The sequence below is a fragment of the Phyllostomus discolor genome, chromosome 7 (assembly GCF_004126475.2).
Source record: "Phyllostomus discolor isolate MPI-MPIP mPhyDis1 chromosome 7, mPhyDis1.pri.v3, whole genome shotgun sequence".
NCBI classification, from domain to species: domain Eukaryota; kingdom Metazoa; phylum Chordata; class Mammalia; order Chiroptera; family Phyllostomidae; genus Phyllostomus; species Phyllostomus discolor.
In genome coordinates this window covers 34,504,505-34,523,042 of record NC_040909.2, presented here as the reverse complement: position 1 = coordinate 34,523,042, position 18,538 = coordinate 34,504,505, and the positions used below count along the sequence as shown (strand labels likewise).

Genomic DNA, 18,538 nt, shown 5'->3' with positions numbered 1-18,538 from the left:
CAGTGCTGAGAAGGCCACGGTCAAGTGGAAACAAGAATCTTTAAAATGTTCATAAGCATTGACACATCAATTTAATGAGTAGGAATCGATAGTAAGGAGCACGAGAAACGTGAAGGAAGATTTATATAGGGACACTGACGGCAGCACTTTTGTTGAGAGCCCGCTAAGCACTGGGCGCTGAGCTAGGAGCTGAAGGGACAACACTGAACAAGAAACGCGCCTTGCCTTAAAAGAGCATTTGGTCTGGAGGAAACGTCAGGCCCCAAAATAGGCAGGTGCAAGTCAGCGTGGGAAGTGCAGTGAAACAGACACGCTCAGGCTACTGCGGGGACTAAGAAGGGTCCTCTGGCAGGTGCCTGAACTTGGACCTGAAGGAAGAGGCATGGGAACCAGACTGGCAGATCAGAAAGAGAACTTCCAGACAGAGAGAGAAAACGCCCCCCACCTCAGCTAGCCATGTGAACAGGGCAACCCTGGAAATACCTGCAATAATCAGCGTTCGAGAGATGGCTAAGCAACACATGGTATAGTCGTGTTAAGGACGTCATAATCCTCACACATGTTTTTGGAGAATGTTTGTAATATGTTGAACATATGAAAAAGGGTACAATTTTTGAAAACTGCTTTCGTATATACCTTCTACACAATGGAAGTACACTCAAATATAACATCTCTCTGGATGGAGGGATTGTAAATGCTCATTCTAATGTTTACTTTTAGGCCATTTCCAAGTATTCTACAATGGGAATATTTGTACTTTTACAACCAGAAAGACTATATTTTGAATCAGTTGATAACCAGTTACTTTAAAAGGTATACACAGTACAGGAAAAGGAATGGAGTGGGCGGTTCTGGGGTCCTGAAATATCCTCCATCCTAGAGAAGTCCCTTGGCTTTTTACTCTGCCTGTTTGAGGACTCGTGACTCCTGGCACACTGGGAGGGGACTTCTGAGGCAGGACCGTGCACCCTGCACTCCTACGGAGTGTGGCTTTGCAGGAGCCAGGCCCTGACTCCGGTGTGGTGGGAGGGAGTCAGTCTCAGACCCTTGGCTTGAAATGACAGGGCGTGTAAAGAGAATGGGGCTTTGTCCCTTTAACGGTTCCCATGGGGAAGGCATCTTAACTTTTCTCCACTATTTGCAGTATGTGAGGAGGAGGAAAGAGGAAAGCACTTACTCCGAGGACATGTGAACACTTTGGAGCAATCAGCTCTGGGTTTCCTGAGGTTTACAAATCCTTAGAACTCTGCCAGGTGTGATGCTGAATGGAGGGTGATGGAGCCGGAAGGGGAAGGGGAAGGCTGGGCCCCGGCTCCTCCATGCAGCTGCACTGTGGCCCCACAACCACCAGGAGCCAGCTCACACCTCCCGGTGGCTACCCCAAAGTCACTGGGGATACTTCCACAGAAGTGCTGTCATAGCTCCGGGCCAGGAGGCCAGAGGCCAGTGGAAGCTGGAGATCAGCTCTCCACACTGGACAGGGGGCCACAACAGAGGAGAAGGACAGGGGCTATCCTACCTTTAGCCCCGATCCTCACCCACCAGGTAACCTGTCAATTCTCAGGTCCTCAGGCACTTGGCTTGGAGAAAAGGTTGCCATGGACACCACTGTCCTAGAAAGATTCAGCCCCTTAAAATTAAGCATCGGGCAGCCGCATGTGAGTTTGGGTACCAGGCATTGCCGTCCGTCCAGAATCTGCTCACTCAGTATGAGATAATGAGCTCCAGTGGCCAAACCTGCGGGAAACTCGGCCCAGAATCCCCAACCCCTACTGCTTCCAGGAACACCAAGGTGCCGCCTCCCCGTGGGAGACCACCTGGGCCACTTCCAGCCAGGTTAGGTGCCCTCCCCCAGGCTTTCACAGGGCCTTGCACTGCTGCCCTGCAGGACTAATCACCCTGTGTCAGAAAAGGCTGTTCCCGAGGCTCTGAATCTCATTTAGCCTGCAGGTTCCTCCAGGGAGGGAACCTGTGTCACCCATGCTGTGGGCCAGCCTGTGGAACTGCGTCTGACATACTGCAGGCCCTCAATGGATGTTTGCCCACTGAGTAAAGGATGCCTAAGATCCCTGTGCTGGGTACCTGGAGGGAGGAGGCCCACGTTCTGTCTCTCTTGCCCAATTCTGGCCCAGGATGTAAGTCCATGAAGCATCACTAAGACATGGGGCAGAGACCCAGAGGCATGACCCCAAACCTGCCTTGCCTCTCGCTTCCTGCGGACAGGCCTGACTCCAAGCCACATGAATGACCTCACAGGGCTTCGGGGACTTCATGCGTAGGAAGTCCCCAGTTCCAAGTGGCCCCCAACCACACTAGCTCCAAGAACTGAGCTTTGTAATGTAATTTGAGAGAGCCCAGCCCAGCTCAGAGCTGTCATCGCATTTCCTTCCCCTAATTAACAAAAGTCTCAGCACAAGACAGACCAGGAGAGCCTGGGCCCTAGAAGTCTGGGGCTCCGCCCATGGAAGGAATGCCAAACTCTCAGGGAAGGACAGCACTCAGCCCTGGCCGTCTGCCTGGATGGCTGGCGCAGAGGCTTCCAGGGACCATCCCAGCGGACCAGCATCCCAGAAGACTCACCACTCTGGGGGATGGTTCACCCTTCGGCCCTCATCCCTCAGATGCACCCAATCAGGTGGAGGGTAGGCAGAAAGGTGGGACAAAAAGGGTCCTGTGGGCACCAGAGAAAAGCCAACTGGGGACTGATTAGTCATGGCAGACTCTTAGAGCTCAAAAGACTCTATTGGACACCTCCTAAATCCTCAGCATTTCCAGAGAGAAATCAGGGACCCAGAGAAGACAGGGAGCCTTGGCAAGGTCCCCACTGAATGAGCATAGGCTCCAAGTCCAGACCTATCACAGCACATCACATCACTTCAGCCCAGCCCAGCCCAGCAGACACACAAGGGTTAATTTGTCCCTGACAAGGCTGCCAACTGATCACTATCAGCTGGCAGAAGAGCCAGCCTGGCCAGACCTGAGACCACAGGCAGACAAAATGCCAAGTTTTCTAACAGTTTTTTCCTCCTTCCACCTGACCTCAGGCCCTCATCCCCCAAAAGCCTCCCATCTGACCTGGAGCTAGGTGAGGCTCTCATCAAACTGCACTCGTGGCAGGGGCAAATAAATGTCTGATAAACAAAGCAATCAGCACCTGTGTGCTGGCCAGGGGTTTGCTGAATGACCATCACTGCACGCAGTGAAGGGCCGTCCGCTCCCTGAGTCCAGGAGCGTGGCCTGCAGAGCTTTCACCGGGGCCCTGCCAAGGGAGGTGGCAGGCAGAGAAGCAGCCAAGGTCACCCCACAAGGGTCTTGAGGAGCCCAACACACGAGGAGCAGCGCTGAAGATCAGAAGGGAAGTGGTTTCCGGAGCTCCACAGCTGGAATCCGTGAACCCAGAGACCGGTCCCAGGCAGTGCCCCTGCTCCCACCAGCTGTGGTCACCCGGCTCCAGAGAGACACGTTTGCTGCTCAGACACTTGGGAAAGAGGTTCACAGTAGGAAAAGGTGGAGTTAGGAGGCCTGGGAAATTGAGAATACAGCAACAGCCCCCACTTGTGCCTGGCTCTGAGCAAGCAGCCTTTCAGACACTCCACTCACCACGACTGCGTGTGGAAACAGCTGCGGAGGCCTGCAGCTAGAGGAGGGGTGAGCTGGGTTTCAGCACCAAGGACTCCACTCCCATCACTGTGCTGTCCCCACAGTCCCCAGCCCTGGCAGGGAGGTCTGACTGAGGCGGCTCTTAACTCTTTTCAAAAACAGACCTAAAAACTGTGCGAGGAACACTCACATGTAAAATAAACACGGCAGCTGCTTCTCTGTCCGGAGGACGAGCCGTGGAGAACCCCGCCTTCTCTCTCCGTGTGCCCCAGTACATCCGTCAGACAAGGGGACCACAGGTTCTTCATTCCCAACCCCTTTTAAAGCCAAAGAATCCCTTCCTTGAGCTGTATGTTCTAGGGAAGGGAGCCAAGGGAGGAGCAGAAGGGCTGTCTGAAATGTGACCAGAAGCAACTCCCTTTTACAGGTTTTTACAGGTGGGGTCGACGAGACCCAACACGGGGAAACAACGACTAAGACCACCTGGAGGCAGCAGCTTGGAACAACATGTGGCAAAGGCGTCTGACAGGGCGGGAAAGCCTGCCCGATTGCGAGCTGAGCGCCCTATCCGGGCAGCAGAGAGTGATGGCGTCTCTGCTCAGCTCCACCTGGCCTTGGCCTCTAGCCCTCCCGGGGACTTGGTGTAAACCCAGTCCACCTGTGCTTTCCAAGCAGCAGGTGGGCTGCATACCCTCCCCCACTCCCTGGGTGCCGTGGTACAGGGATGACTCACACACGGTGTGAGGCCTGAGTGTGGTAGCCACACCCAAGGGCCTGGAGACCCTCAGGTTTTTCTTCAGTCTGTCGGCTCTAGGTTTGCCATGTGAATTTGTAAAAATATTTCTTGATATCAAAGGAGGTCATAAGCCATCAACCCCACTTCCATGCAAGGAAATCAGCTCTCAGAACAGGCAAGACGGCGTGCTGAAAGGTGGGATGTAAGGATAAAGACCAGTGGGCTCCAGAGTTGTGGGTGAGGGTCACGCTGCCCCACCGTACCCACAGCCATGTCTCTTGCCGCCTCCGTAAACAGAATGCGTTCCTCGGGAGGCAGGGGGAGGATGGAGACTGCTCAGCCGCACAGGTCCCGGGTTTCCCACATCATCTCCCAGCTTGTGAACCTTCACAAGGCAGGTCAGAAAGCCCACATTTACGGCCAGGTTGCATGCTCTTCACAGGTGTTCACACAGACAACCAGCCTCCCCAAACCTGCCTCTTACTCTGAATCCCTAATCCCAGTAATGGGCGCCCAGCTCCCCAAATGAGAAGATGCTTGCAAGACCCCTGGATCCCTCCTTCACCCTATGCTAGAGGACACCAAACACTGGGAGTCTCATCCCTTCCTCCCGGGGCCCCTACCAGCCTGCTGGCTCAAATCAACTGTTCAACTGGTCTCTCTCCTCCAGCTTCACCCCTCCCTCTGTGCTGTGTTTACAGGACCTTTCCAAAACCTTCCACAGGCTCCTTGCAGCCTACGGAATCAGGCCCAACCTCCATCCAGCCTGCGCCTATCCTGAAAACTTCAGCCGGACCAGACCACACCACGCTCCCTCATACACTGGGCATGCCACCTTCAAGCTATGCCCCAGCCTCCTCCTGCCTGGGGTCCCAGTGCAGCACCACTGCCGCAGTCCAAGGGGCTACCTGGGCCCTGGCCTGCCAAACTAGCCAGCCTTGCCAGCCAGGAGAGTCTGGAGAAGCAGGCTGAGGCCAGGCCTTCCCAGCACTCTGCCCAGCAAGCAGGAGGCTATGGTCTGGGGACAATCTGATATGAAAACCAGGCATACTGTCCTTCACTCCAGGCCTGTGCCCCCTGACTAGACCCTGTTCAGACTCCTGACTGCAGGCTGCCCTGAGACCTCTATGGCGGCTACCTGTTATGCGTCTGCCCCAGACTGCCCTGTAGGTAGGAGAGACATCCCCCCACCCCCTGCTCTGTGTCCCAACATCCAGCTGGGTCAGGCCTGCCTTATGGTTGATGGGATGGAAACCCAGGAGGCACCTTTTTGTATTCTGTCTTAGCTATCAGACTGAGCACCCTGTTGGCTAGGGATGTATAGCCCCCCGGGAGGGGGGGCGTCTCAACCCCCAATAAAAGCCAGAATAATTTCTATGGTGTTTGTATGCATCGGGGTGGGAGAGGATAGGTGGGTGCCATGCCCCTACCAGATCTGATTCTTGCCCCAATTTCAGAAACTCTACCTCCCTAATACAAGAAGGGGCAGAAAGATAGGCTGTCACTTGGTGAGGTCTCACGGGTCCACCCTCATGGTCTGAGGCCACGTGGGGGTCACAGCAAAGGTCTGACAGGCAACCTGGGTTCCTTCAACAGTGAGCAAGGAGTGTGGACAGATGGCCTGCCCTCTGGGCCCATGCAAAGCCCTGTAGAATCACCAAGATGACCCAGGTCTGGAGGAGACAAGTCCCAAACACTGACCCCATGGTGGCTACTCTAGCAAAGTGGTCACCATGTCTTTGTATTGCACATACTTAGCAGTAAAAGTCTTTGGCCCTCTTATCCCCAATATGCATAAATCTATTTACAAAGATTTACAGTCAATCCATGTATTAAATACTAGGGTTATGGGCTGAATTGTGTCTCCTAAAACTCGTGTGTTGCAGTCCTTACCCCTAGCACCTTAGAATGGGACTGTATTTGGAAATAGGCTCTTTATAGGGGTAAGTTAAAGTGAGCCCCTTGATGTGGGCCTTAATCTAACCCAAGGCCCTGACGAGAGGAAACGTGGGCACACAGATGTGTGCACAGGGAAGACCAACTGAAGACAAAGGGGAAGACGGCCGTCTACCAGCCAGGAGTGGCCTCACAGGAAACCAACTTTGCCAACATCTTGATCTTGATAAATTTGTTTTTAAGTCACCTCATCTGTGGTATTTTATGTCAACACTAGCAAACTAATGCTGTAAGTCTTGCAAGGACTTTCTAACATTTTCTCACCCTCGTTGGGTGCCACCACCATGGGCAGGTGTGAGGAACTGATGGCCTGGCTGATCAGACTCCGGGCCCCAAGCCAGAAGACATGAGGGGTCTGGCGGCCACTGGCCACCTCCCACTGTGGGGCCGAGTCTATCTGGAAGAACTTAGAGAAGCCAGGAACCCCCAGCACCCACAGGGGCTGGTTTGCCACAGGCCAGGGTGCCTCAGTCCCACCTGGGAGTTGTTAAGTGGGCCAGGTGATTCTCAGGACCAGAAGGGTGTGAGAAACCGTAGTCCAGGCCATTCCAATCAAGGAGACAGGTTTGTAGTTGTAGAGGGGCTGTAGAAGGAGTGTGAGGGTGTGTGTGTGCAGCTACACCCTCTGAGCATCCTACACGGTCCGAGCATCCCTACCAGGCAGAGGGTGGGAGAGAAGCCGGTGATCCAGCCCTGCCAGCCTCTCCCAGTCCCTTCTCAGCCCCACTGCTGCACTCCCATCTCTAGCCCTGCCCCCTCCCCCTGTCCCGACTTCTGTGAGGCAACTAGTCTACAGTTTCTGTCACTGTATTTGCCAACCAACGTTTTGCCCCACGTTCCTTCTTTGAATCAACAGGCGGGTGGTGGCGGGGGAAAGCCCTCTGGTTCCCTCCGGGTAACTCCGCAGTCCCAGACGCCCTTGTTTTTCTCCTGGGTGTCGCCCACCTGTGACTTTTCTCCCAGGCTCTGGGCCCCTAAATGAGATCCAGGTTCCCTCTCCCAGCTCAGGCGAACCAGAGGTGGGGATGAGGCTGAGGGGCAGCGAAGGGCCCAGTCACCGACCCCAAGGTATGTGAGCTGGGCGCAGTGGGGGACCAGGTGTGCGGGTCACCGGGCTCCCTCCCTCCGGCGGACCGCAGATTCCTTCCGAACATCCAAGGCCATCCACCCTATCTCCGACTCCCGCCCAGCCCAGCCCGGCTCACCCAGGCTGGCAGGTGCTGGCCCAGCAGCTCGCGGCTGATGAATTGGCGTTCATTTTCTACGAATTCGAATGCGGCCGCAAGGCGCCCAAGCTTCCCACGGCGGTTCCTGCGCCACCACATCCACAGCAGGGCGCCGAGCAGCAGCCAGATTATGCTGAGCCCTACGTAGCCGGCTAGGTAGACGGGCACCAGGTAGAACAGTACGCGCGCCACGAAGGTGTAGAGCTCAGGCAGCAGCTGGCTGGACAGGCGTGTCTCGGGGCCTGGAGCGCGCTGCTTTCGGTGGGTACCAGGGGCCCCTGGGGCACCAGGGGCGCAGGGATTCTCAGTTTGCATCTTGTCGCCGTCGTATTGCCTTTTCCAAAAGCTTCACTTGGGTTCAGGTTCGTGCTCCCGGATGCCCGGGCACACCTGTCCTTCAAGGGCAAGTACCAGACCACAGAGCGGCACCGGCCCTGCAGGACTCGCTGTCGCCTTCCTGGCGCTCTGAGCTCTCGGTTTCCTGCAGGGCGCACTCAGGCGCGGGGCCTGGGAATTCACAGCTGGCAGTGCTTCCCAGCCCCGGACTGAGACTGTCTCCGCCCCCAGGGGCGTGTCCGAGCTGAAGGGGGCGGGGTCAGGCCCTGGGGCGGGTGGTACTAAAAATGGTACTGTTGTCTTGGTTGCCCTCGGACCTCAACATCCCGCGTAGGCGTCAGCGGAGGGTGCAGTGGCGACACCCAATTAGAACCCCAGGTGAACCAGGTGCCGCCCCAGGAGGTATGTGACTCACCGAGGCGTGTGAACAAATGTTTTGCCATAGATAAACATCACCTAAAACCTGTTTCCTACACCCAGTCTACAATATATGCTCCTGTGTAGACTCTTCTGGGCATTCTAAGGCCTCCCAGCCTCAGTGTGGGCCCTAGAGGCCCGTATCCCCTTTTCTAGTAACTATAAACCTTAGATCTAGTCCCCAGCCCAACCTGACTGAGCTCAAGGACCCTCCTGTGACCGGAACAGCCTCTGCGTCGGCACTCCCCACCCTCTGTGCCGGTGTTATTTTGGATCTTCATTCCTTGCATCATCAGACCAAGACTTTCCGAGGGCCAGGCCAGTCCTGCTCATCTCTGAGGCACCCTGCACCGCAAGTGGTGGGTGAATGACAACAGAAGTGATGAGCAAGCCCTAGGGAGCTTGAGGGTCACTCGTGGAGCCCAGAGTTTCTATCTAATCCTTTGTGAATGATCAGAGCAGGTGAAGGTCTGAATCTCCCAGTTCAGACAGTAAATCTCCAGGAGAGCAAAGAATAAAGTTCTGTTGCTTTAAGGCACCCGTTTGTGGTACTTTGCTTCGGCAGCCCTTGGAAACTAACACAGCCACCAATCAAGTGTCAGGCACTAGTCTAGGCACAGGAGATTCAGGGTGAACAGAATAGACAGACTTTCTGCTCTCACAGAGCTGACACTCTACTAGGGGTAGACAGACCACAGACAGTCTAAGAACAAGAATATAAAAGGTTAGGAAGAGTGCAATGGAGACAATGCAGTAACTGGTGTGAGAGACAGTGCCTGGTGTGGGGAGGAGGGCTGTTTCAGCTAGGGTGATTTGGAAAGGGCTCTCTGAGGAAGTCACACGTGACTTGAGAGCTTAGTAAAAAACTAAACTATATCTGCAATTTCATCTTTAAAGAAAAACTTAATATCTCATAAAAGCATCTCTCCTTTGAAATAGTAAGACAAATAACCTCTGCTATGTAGATGTCACTAACTTTACTCTTGCATTTCCTTGGGAGTCTACAGTAATTGTCTTTGTGTCTGCTGTCTCCGTCAGACTGGGAGTTCCTCAAGGGCAGTGGTTCTGTCTGCTACATCTTGAGTTCTCGGTGCCCAGCACAGAGTTTGACATGCAGGAGGTGGTGAGAGGGCACTGGGTAAGGGCAGGGTCTTTGTGACTCGTTTGCCTGAGTGTAAATCTAGACCCAAGCACTTACTGACTCCAGAAAACGTCCTTAGCTTCTCAGCAGTTCAGTTTCCTCATCTATAAAACAGAGATCAGAGTAATACTTCAATCATAGGATAGTTATGAGGATTAAGCAAGACACTGTTTGTATAAAGTTGCATAGCCAGATAGGGAAGTTGCTAAGGAAAACTTTGGTTTTTTTGTCTGTATTGTTTGAGTTTTTATGGAAAGAATGTATTTGTGCATTATCCGTATGTTTAAAAAATTTTATTTTGATAAAATACACATGGTCTTTACTATCTTAGCCATTTTAAGTGGACAGTTCAGTGGTATTAAATATTTATATTGTTGTGAAACCATCACACCATCCATCTCTTCTCATCTTGCAAAACCATGAAATACTAACTCGCCAAACCTCCCTCCCTCCCTCTCCTGCTGCTCTGGGGACCTCGTATCAGTGGAATCATACAGTATTTGATTTTTGTGACTGGTCTGCTTCACTTAGCATATTGTCTTCAAGGTTCATCCACATTGTGGTAGGTGTAAGTTTCCTTCCTTTTCAAAGTTGAATAATATTCCATTGTATGTACAGAGCACATTTTGCTTATGCATTTATCTATCAGTGGGCACAGGCTACTTCTACCTTTTGGCCATTGTGACTAACGTGGTTATAAACATGAACATACAAATATCCCTTTGAGATCCTGCTTTTAATTTTGGGAGTTATATACTCAGAAGTGGAATTTCTGGATCATATGGTAATTCTATGGCTGATTTTTTGAGGAACCTCCACACTGTTTTCCATAGCAGCTGTTCCATTGTACATTCCCACCAATAGTGCACACGGGTTCCAATTTCTCCACCAACACTAGTTATTTCCTGGGGTTTTCTTATAGCAGCCATTCTAATGGGTGTGAGGTGGTATCTGACTGTGGTTTTGATTTGAATTTCTCTGATGATTAGTAATGTTGACCATCTTTTCATATGCTGTTGGCCCTTTGTATATCATCATTTTAAAAACAGAAAACACTTCTGGGGATGTAACATACAACATGGTGACCACAGTTAAAAATATACTCTATTATACTGAGATCTGCTAAGAGATTCGACCTTAAAAGTTCTCACCCCCTCCCCACCCCCCACACAGACTCCCTCCTTGATTATTTACAAGTTCCTGTTTAATGTTTAAATAGTTGGGGATTTTTAAATTTTGTTATTGATTTCTTATTTAATTCCATTGTGTTTAGAGAATATACTTCATATAATTTCAATCCTCAGAAGTGTGTTAAGTGTTGTTTTATGGCCCAACAGATAGTCTATCTTGGCTCCATGCATGAAAAACAGTACTCTGCAGTCGTTGGGTATAATATTTTATAAGTGTCATTTAGATCAAGAAGATTGATAGTATCGTTCAGAGTTTCCACTTCATTACAATTTGTTTTTGTCTAGCTATTCTCTAACTTACTAAGAACAGGGTTAAAATATCCAACTGTGATTGCTGATTTGTCTATTTCTTCTATTAGTTCTGTCAAATATTGTTTCATGTATTTGGAAGCTGATATTAGGCTCAGACACATTTATAATTATGTCTTCCTAGTGAATTCACCATTCCATTATTATAACATGTCACTGTTTGTCTCTGATAGTTCTCCTTGTCTTGAAGTCTATTTTGCTAGAAATGAATATAATCGCTCCAGCTTTCTTGTGCTTACTGCTGATATGATAGTATCTCTTACCATCCTTTTACTTTCAACTCATCTGTGTTCTTATATTTAAAGTGTTTCATAGGTATAAGGTCAGTCAGGCCATTTTTAAAAACTAGTCAGACAATCTCTGTCTTTAATTATAACCTTTAGTCCTTTTGCATTTATGGTATTAAGTGGTATATTTGGGTTTAGACCGCTGTCCTGCTCTTTGTTCCATCTGGTCTTTGTTTCCTTTTCCTCCTTCTACCATTAAAAAAATTAAGCAAAGAGAAAATTGACAATTCTTCAATCATAATTGGGGGTGAGGTTTTAACATTTCTTCCTCAGAAAATGATAGACCCAGACATAAAATCAGCAGATTTAGAAAATCTGAACCACACTATCACACCTTGACTTAATTAATATTTGTAGGACACTGCACCACAAAATGGCCAACTATATAATTTTCAAGTGTATGTGGTATACAATGTGCTATCCATACAATTGAAATTGAAATTATACAGAGTATATCTTCCAACCACAATGGAGTTAAATTAGAGCTCAGTAATAAGATAAATAGAAAGACATGAAATATTTGGAAATTAAACAAAACACTTCTATCTAATCCATGGGTCAAGGAAAATAAACCACAAGAAAAACTGAAAAATATTTTAACCTAATGATAAAATGCTGCACATCGAATTTTGCGAGATGCAGCTAAAGCAAGGCTAAAAGGAAAAAATCTAGCTTTAAATGCTTATATTAGAGAGAAGAAAACTTTAAAGTCAATGATCTGTGTCTTTAGTGCAAGAAATTGGTAAAAGAAGTACAAATTAAAACTAAAGTAGAGGACTTCCAGCCAAGATGGAGGCATAGGTAGACACACTGTGCCTCCTTGCACAACTGAAAGAAAGACAACAACTTAAAAACAAAAACAACTAGAACTGACAGAAAATTGAACTGTACGGAAGCCTGATAACCAAGGAGTTAAAGAAGACATATTCATCCAGACCAGTAGGAGGGGTGGAGATGGGCAGCTGGGCAGAGAAGACTTGTGGCAAGGCAGTGGCTGGCCGGCAAGGCAGCAGCTGGTGGAGCCTGCCAGGCAGCAGCTGGTGGAGCAGGCAGTCCCACATCTGCATGCAGATAAACCGGAAGGAACAACTGGGGAGCGAAACAGACCATGCAACCTGGGGACCCAGGACCGGGAAATAAAGCCTCAAACCACTGATTGAAAACACTTGTGGGGGTTGAGGCAGCAGCAAGAGAAACTCCCAACCTCACAGGAGAGTTTGTTGGAGAGACCCACAGGGTCCTAGATTGTACACAAACCCAGCCACCTGGGAATCAGCACCAGAAGGGCCCACTTAGCTTGTGGGAATGGGGGAAGTGACTGAAATCCAACAGAGAGCGGAGCAAGCACCATTGTTCCCTCTCAGACCCTTTCCCCACATACAGCATCACAATGCAGCGACTTGGGTTGCCCCGCCCCGGTGAACACCTAAAGCTTCGCCCCTCACTACTTAACAGGCCACCAAGACAAAATAAAAATAGCCCAAATGAAAGAACAGATCAAAGCTTCAGAAATAATACAACTAAGCAATGAAGAGATAGCCAACCTATCAGATGCACAATTCAAAACTCTGGTAATCAGGAGGCTCACAGAATTGGTTGAATTTGGTTGCAAATTAGATGAAAAAATGAAGGCTATACTAAGTGAAATAAAGAAAAATGTACAGGGAACTGATAGTGATGGGAAGGAAACTGGGACTCAAATCAATGGTATGGACCAGAAGGAAGAAAGAAACATCCAACCAGAAAAAAATGAAGAAACAAGAATTCAAAAAATGAGGAGAGGCTTAGGAACCTCCAGGACATCTTTAAACGTTCCAACATCTGAATTATAGGGGTACCAGAAGGGGAAGAGGAAGAGCAACAAATTGAACACTTATTTGAACAAATCATGAAGGAGAAATTCCCTAATCTGGCAAAGGAAATTGACTTCCAGGAAGTCCAGGAAGTTCAGAGAGTCCCAAAGAAGTTGGACCCAAAGAGGAACACACCAAGGCACATCATAATTACATTAGCCAAGATTAAAATGAAGGAGAGAATCCTAGAAGCAGCAAGAGATAAGGAGACAATTACCTACAAAGGAGTTCCCATCAAACTGTCAGCTGATTTCTCAAAAGAGACCTTGCAGGCAAGAAGGGGCTGGAAAGAAGTATTCCAAGTCATGAAAGACAAGGACCTACATCCAAGATTGCTCTATCCAGCAAAGCTATCATTTAGAATGGAAGGGCAGATAAAGTGCTTCCTAGTCAAGGTCCAGTTAAAGGAGTTCATCACCAAGCCCTTATTATATGAAATGTTAAAGGGATTTATCTAAGAAAAAGAAGATAAAAAATATGACCAGTAAAAAAAGACATCAAACTCAGTTAGTAACAACCATACCTAAAACAAAAGCAAACTAAGCAAACAACTAGAACAGGGACAGAACCACAGAAATGGAGATCACATGGAGGCTTAGCAACAGAGGAGTGAGAGGGGGAGAGAGGGGGAAAAAGTACAGAGAATAAGTAGCATAGATTGTAGGTAGAAAATAGGGGGAGGGAAAGAATAGTATGGGAAATGTAGAAGCTAAAGAACTTATTAGTCTTTTTAACAAAACAGATACTGTGAAGAATAATTATTTAAAAAAAAACAGTTAAGCAAATATGCCAACTTATTAGTTCTAGGTGATGGGAATATGAATGGTTTCTGCTTTTCTTTGTACTTTTCTGAATTTTTAAAATAAAAGTAGATATCACTTGTTAGTTTTAAGTACATGGTCTCAAACTTTTAGGTGATGTCTTTCTATTCTTGTTTTATCCAGTGTTTTCTATTGGGAATGTGGGCAGAATTTTATCAATTGTCTTCCTGGCATCTATGGATATAACCACGGAACTTTGAAATTATCACCTACTGAGCCATACTTGCATTCCTGAGGGAATGAGTTTATTGCACAGGCCTCTACTCAGTAAGGTGGAAACACACAGAAAGCACACTCATCCTGCCACCCTTCAAGCCCACTCTCTGGGAATGCTCTTCCTTGCTCTGGATGAAGTCTTGGGCAGCTTTCAGCTTTTCCAATTGCTTTTGGTCTAAAACAGATCCATTTTCGTAATTAAAAAGCTCTATTCAGCCCTGGTGGGTGTGGCTCAGTGGACTGAGTGCCAGCCTGTGAACCGAACTGATGCTGGTGAAATTGAACCCATGGCTGGGTCCCCACCAGGGGGTGTGTGACAGGCAACCGATGGATGTTTCTCTTACAAATCCATGTTTCTCTCTCTCTGTTTCTCCTCCCTTCCCAAGTAAATAAAATGTTCTTTAAAGCCTTATTCAATGCAACATTTAAACTCCAACTTTTTACCAAATTGAAATTTTCCCTCTTTGTTAACTGCCTCATACTGGAAAATCTGTGGTGGGGATAGGGCATCAGGTCTTTCCTAAGTGGTTTTTGAGAGCTGTGTCAGGGTTCTCCAGAGAGACAAAACCAATAGGATCTGTTTGTTTGTTTATTACAGGGAACTGGCTCACATGACTATGAGAAGTTTCACTGTGTGCGTCTGCAAGGTGGAGACCCAGAGAGCTGGCGGGGTCATTCAGTCTGGGGCCAACAGCTTGAGAACCAGGGGTGTAATTCCTAATCTGAAGGCAGAAGACCAGTGTCCCAGCTCAAGCAGCCAGGCAGAGAGTGAGTTCTCCCCTCGTCTGCCTTCTTGTTCTAGTCAGATCCTCAATGGACTGGATGATGCCCACCCACATTGGGGACAGCAACCCTCTTTACTGAGTCCACCGATTCAAGAGCTCATCTCATCAGAAACACCTTCACAGACACACTCAGAATAATGTTTAACCAAGTATCTGGGCACCTCGTGGCCCAGTCAAACTGATGCATAAAATTAACCATCACAGGGAGATGAGGGCCCTCAGGGAGAGAACAGAGATGAGGAGCAGGAAGGCCCACCAGTTGGGTACACTGAACCCTTGGGGTGTGCTGCACTCACACTTACTGAGGGGGTTTCTCCCCCAACACTGCAGCTCTCTCACCTACAGAGCGCTTTGACTCAGGTAATGCCTCCTCAAGGTGGCAGCATCAACCTTTCCTTCCAGTCCCCTGCCTGTCACTCTGCCCAGTGTGGGAGTCTCTACTAAACACCACTCCCTGCCATGGGGTCCACCTGCTGCCCATGGGAAATACGGACATGCCATTGCTGAAGCTGGGAATGCAGGCCTCTCTTATGACAGTCTTCACTCTTAATTGGACAAAGGCAGCTCCAGCCCCAGCCTCTGACCTTGAGTTTTTGTTGGTTCCTGTGTCTCTCAGGTTTCAGGAGCCCCTCCTCTGACTTGAGGTAGAAGACCAGGTGTGTGTGGGGGGAGGAGGGTAGATGCTCATTGGCAACACTTTCCAAACACCTCCTCACTCCTACTTGTCAACCTCCCAAGGAAACCCCGTGGCCTGGAGAGTTCTAGAGGGCTGACCAAGGTCAGGCAGCTCCCTGGAGAAAGGGAGGTGCTCGACCCCTCCATTCTTGCTCTCAGCCTGCTGGGCTTCTGCCAAAGCCAGACCTCAGGAAGTGCTGTTTTAATAGCCCTTACGTTGAATAATCCTGGCCATGGCATAGAATTCCTTTTACAGATGGCCAGATTGATTAGTATGTTTTTAATGTTTGTATCTGTTTTCATATGTAAAATTTCTCATTTACTTTTCCTACTTGCTTATCAGACTGATACAAAGGTATTTCTATCTTTATGAAATGACTTAGGGACTTTTTTTTTCTATCATTTCGTATACCAAGGGAGTTATTTTTGGAAAGTTATATAAAATTTGGCTGTAAACAATCTTGGCATTGTGCCCTATAAAATGATAAGTCTTTAAACAACGTTTCCAAGTTATTCTATTATCACTGAATGGTTTGAGTTTTCTATCTCTTTCTGGGTCATTGTATTTGGCCATAAAAGCTTTGTCAGAAAATCATCCATTTTATTTCTAGGCTTTCATATTTATTACCAGAAAGTAGCATGGAATGTTCTTGTCATAGTTTCCTAGGGCTGCTGTAACAAATTCCTACGAATGGGGTGGCTTAAAACAGCAGAAATTTGTTTTCTCACAGCTCTGGAGAGCAGAAGTCTGAAATCAAGGTGTTGGCTGGGCCGGTTCCTTCGGAGAGCTCTGAGGGAGTCCGTTCCCTGCCTTTCTCCCTGCTGCCCGTGGGCGCCAGCCGTCCTTGCTGCTCCTTGGCCTGCGGATGCAACGCTCTGACCTCTGCCTCTGTCATCACCTGTCTTCCCCTCTGTGTGGCTCTGATCTTGTCTCCCTTCTCTTATAAGGACACCAGACATTGGATTTGTGACCCACCCTAAGTCCAGGATATTCTCATCATGAGATCTTTAACTTAATCACGTCTGTAAAGACCCTAATTCCAAATAAAGTCACACTCTGGAGGGCAGGAGTGGGCATGTCTTTTGGGGGGCTACTATTCCACCCACTACACTTTTATTCACACGGTCGTGAGAATTAGGTTGAGGGTTTCTGAGAATAAACATACAAATTTACTTGTAATTAGATAAAAGTCTATTTTTCTGACAGCTTTCAGCACCATTGAGAGAGCCTTGTTTGCAGGATGCCACCAGCTCCATTTTCACAGGAAATGTCTCTCTTGCCTTTCTCACTGTATATGTTGGGGTGACTTGGATGGCAATGCTGAGTTCCATGAAATTCCTCTCTTGGAGGTGACCAGGAGGGAAAGAAATGAACTGTTCACACTTTCTACCAAACATTTATAATCTCCTTGAAGTTGTGAGCTTCCAGAAGAATGGGTCAGTACCTCTCACTCTTCCGGGAACCATGCTGCCCCCACCCCAAGCTGCGTCCTTCCCAGGGCAGGGGCTCTCGTTAACACCAGGGCAGTGGGTGCGGGGCGGGGGTCTGCATCTCCTCCCCCTTCACGCTAGAACACAGCCACATCCATGCCTCAGTGCAACCTCTCCTAGCCTCAGAGGGGAAAAATGGAATAGCTGTCGGAAGGAAGATGGATCATGCAATCTGATCATCGGTGAAATCGGTTGTCACAAGTCAGGGTTCTAGTTGCTAAGTGACTGTAATGAAAACATGTTTTCATTGAGATAAAAACTAAAACCACAATAGCTTTGAGCACCATCGTATGGGAAAATACCTCTCACAACTTCATCGGGCGGCACACCACACAACCCACCAACCACACCATTGATGAAACACTTCAACCCCTGAGAAATGATGAACTAGACCTCCCGGACCTCTGGAGAGAGAGATTTGGCAATGTCTGTGGGGCAGGATCCTGCAGCCAGAGATGAGGGGGGAGTGCAGGCCAGTGTATCTCAAACTTCCCAGCACCACAGGATCACTCAGAGGGCTTGTTAACCACCGATTGCTGATCCCTGCCCCACAGTTTCTGACTCCACAGGCCTAGAGTGGGGAGAATCTGCCTTTCCTACAGGTTCCCAGGTGATGTGCAACAGTTGCCCCAGGACCTCACCTTGAGAACCACTGGCCCAACGTGGGTCTTTGGAATCTGCTTGTTAATAGGCTCCATCTGTGGTTGAGGTGCTCATTCTGTAAAACGCTGACTGCCGCGTGAACAGGTCAGTGGTCAGAGACTTGGGGTCTTCTAAGGTGGTGGCAGCGGTGGGACAGTGACTGTGTGTGGAGCCCGGTGAGAATCGAGTCAAGAGGAGCCTACCTGAAACTCCATGGGGCCCCCACATTACCTTGTATTTACCTGGGAAGCCTGAAGCAGATGAAGCAATCCATCCCCGGGGGGCATTTAAAAATCAGCCAGGAGGGATTAGGGTTTGGCTGTTAGGGCGAAGTGTTCAGAGGAGCCAGCCTTGTCTGAGGTGGAGAAGTTGACACAGGGCTTCATCAAACCGTTTCTGAGAAGGCCTGGGTCTGTGCGAAAGCATTAACTGTGAACTTGCTACGTTCCAGACCCTGAGGCCCCAGGGTGTACATTTATCTGGATACAAGCAGCCCTAGAGGGCAGAAAGTCCCAGAGGGTAGGGGTGAGAGCTTGGGCGGGCGGGCAGGCAGTACAGGGGTCTGACCTTTGCTATTGGGTGGGGGGCTGGGGCTCCGTGGGAGAGCGAGGGCTCCCCTGGCAGAGAGGAGGCTGGGAACGGACCCACTCGCTCTGCGCTGCTGCCACCTGGTGGACAAAAATAACACTAGTCCGGCTTCCCCCGCGCGCTCCAAGCTGGCAGCAAGGGTGGGGAGGGGGCCTCAAAGGTGGATAATAATACCAGCTGGAGCTACTTCAATAATAATGCTAAAAATAGCAACTCTGGAGTATTGAGAACTTTCTATGTGTGACAGGGAGTAGTCTAAGCTCTTTGAA

At 49.1% G+C, this 18,538-nt stretch overlaps 1 protein-coding gene across 1 annotated transcript in view; it reads right to left on the bottom strand.

Annotated features, from left to right (window-relative positions):
* The window catches only part of ESYT3 (extended synaptotagmin 3), a 52,352-nt gene extending 44,240 nt beyond the window's left edge, over positions 1-8,112 (bottom strand). The window contains exon 1 of the mRNA XM_028518516.2: positions 7,498-8,112. Coding sequence (XP_028374317.1) covers positions 7,498-7,833 — 336 coding nt within the window. The 5' untranslated portion in view covers positions 7,834-8,112. The remainder of the gene's footprint in view (positions 1-7,497) is intronic.
* Positions 8,113-18,538: the final 10,426 nt, after the last annotated feature.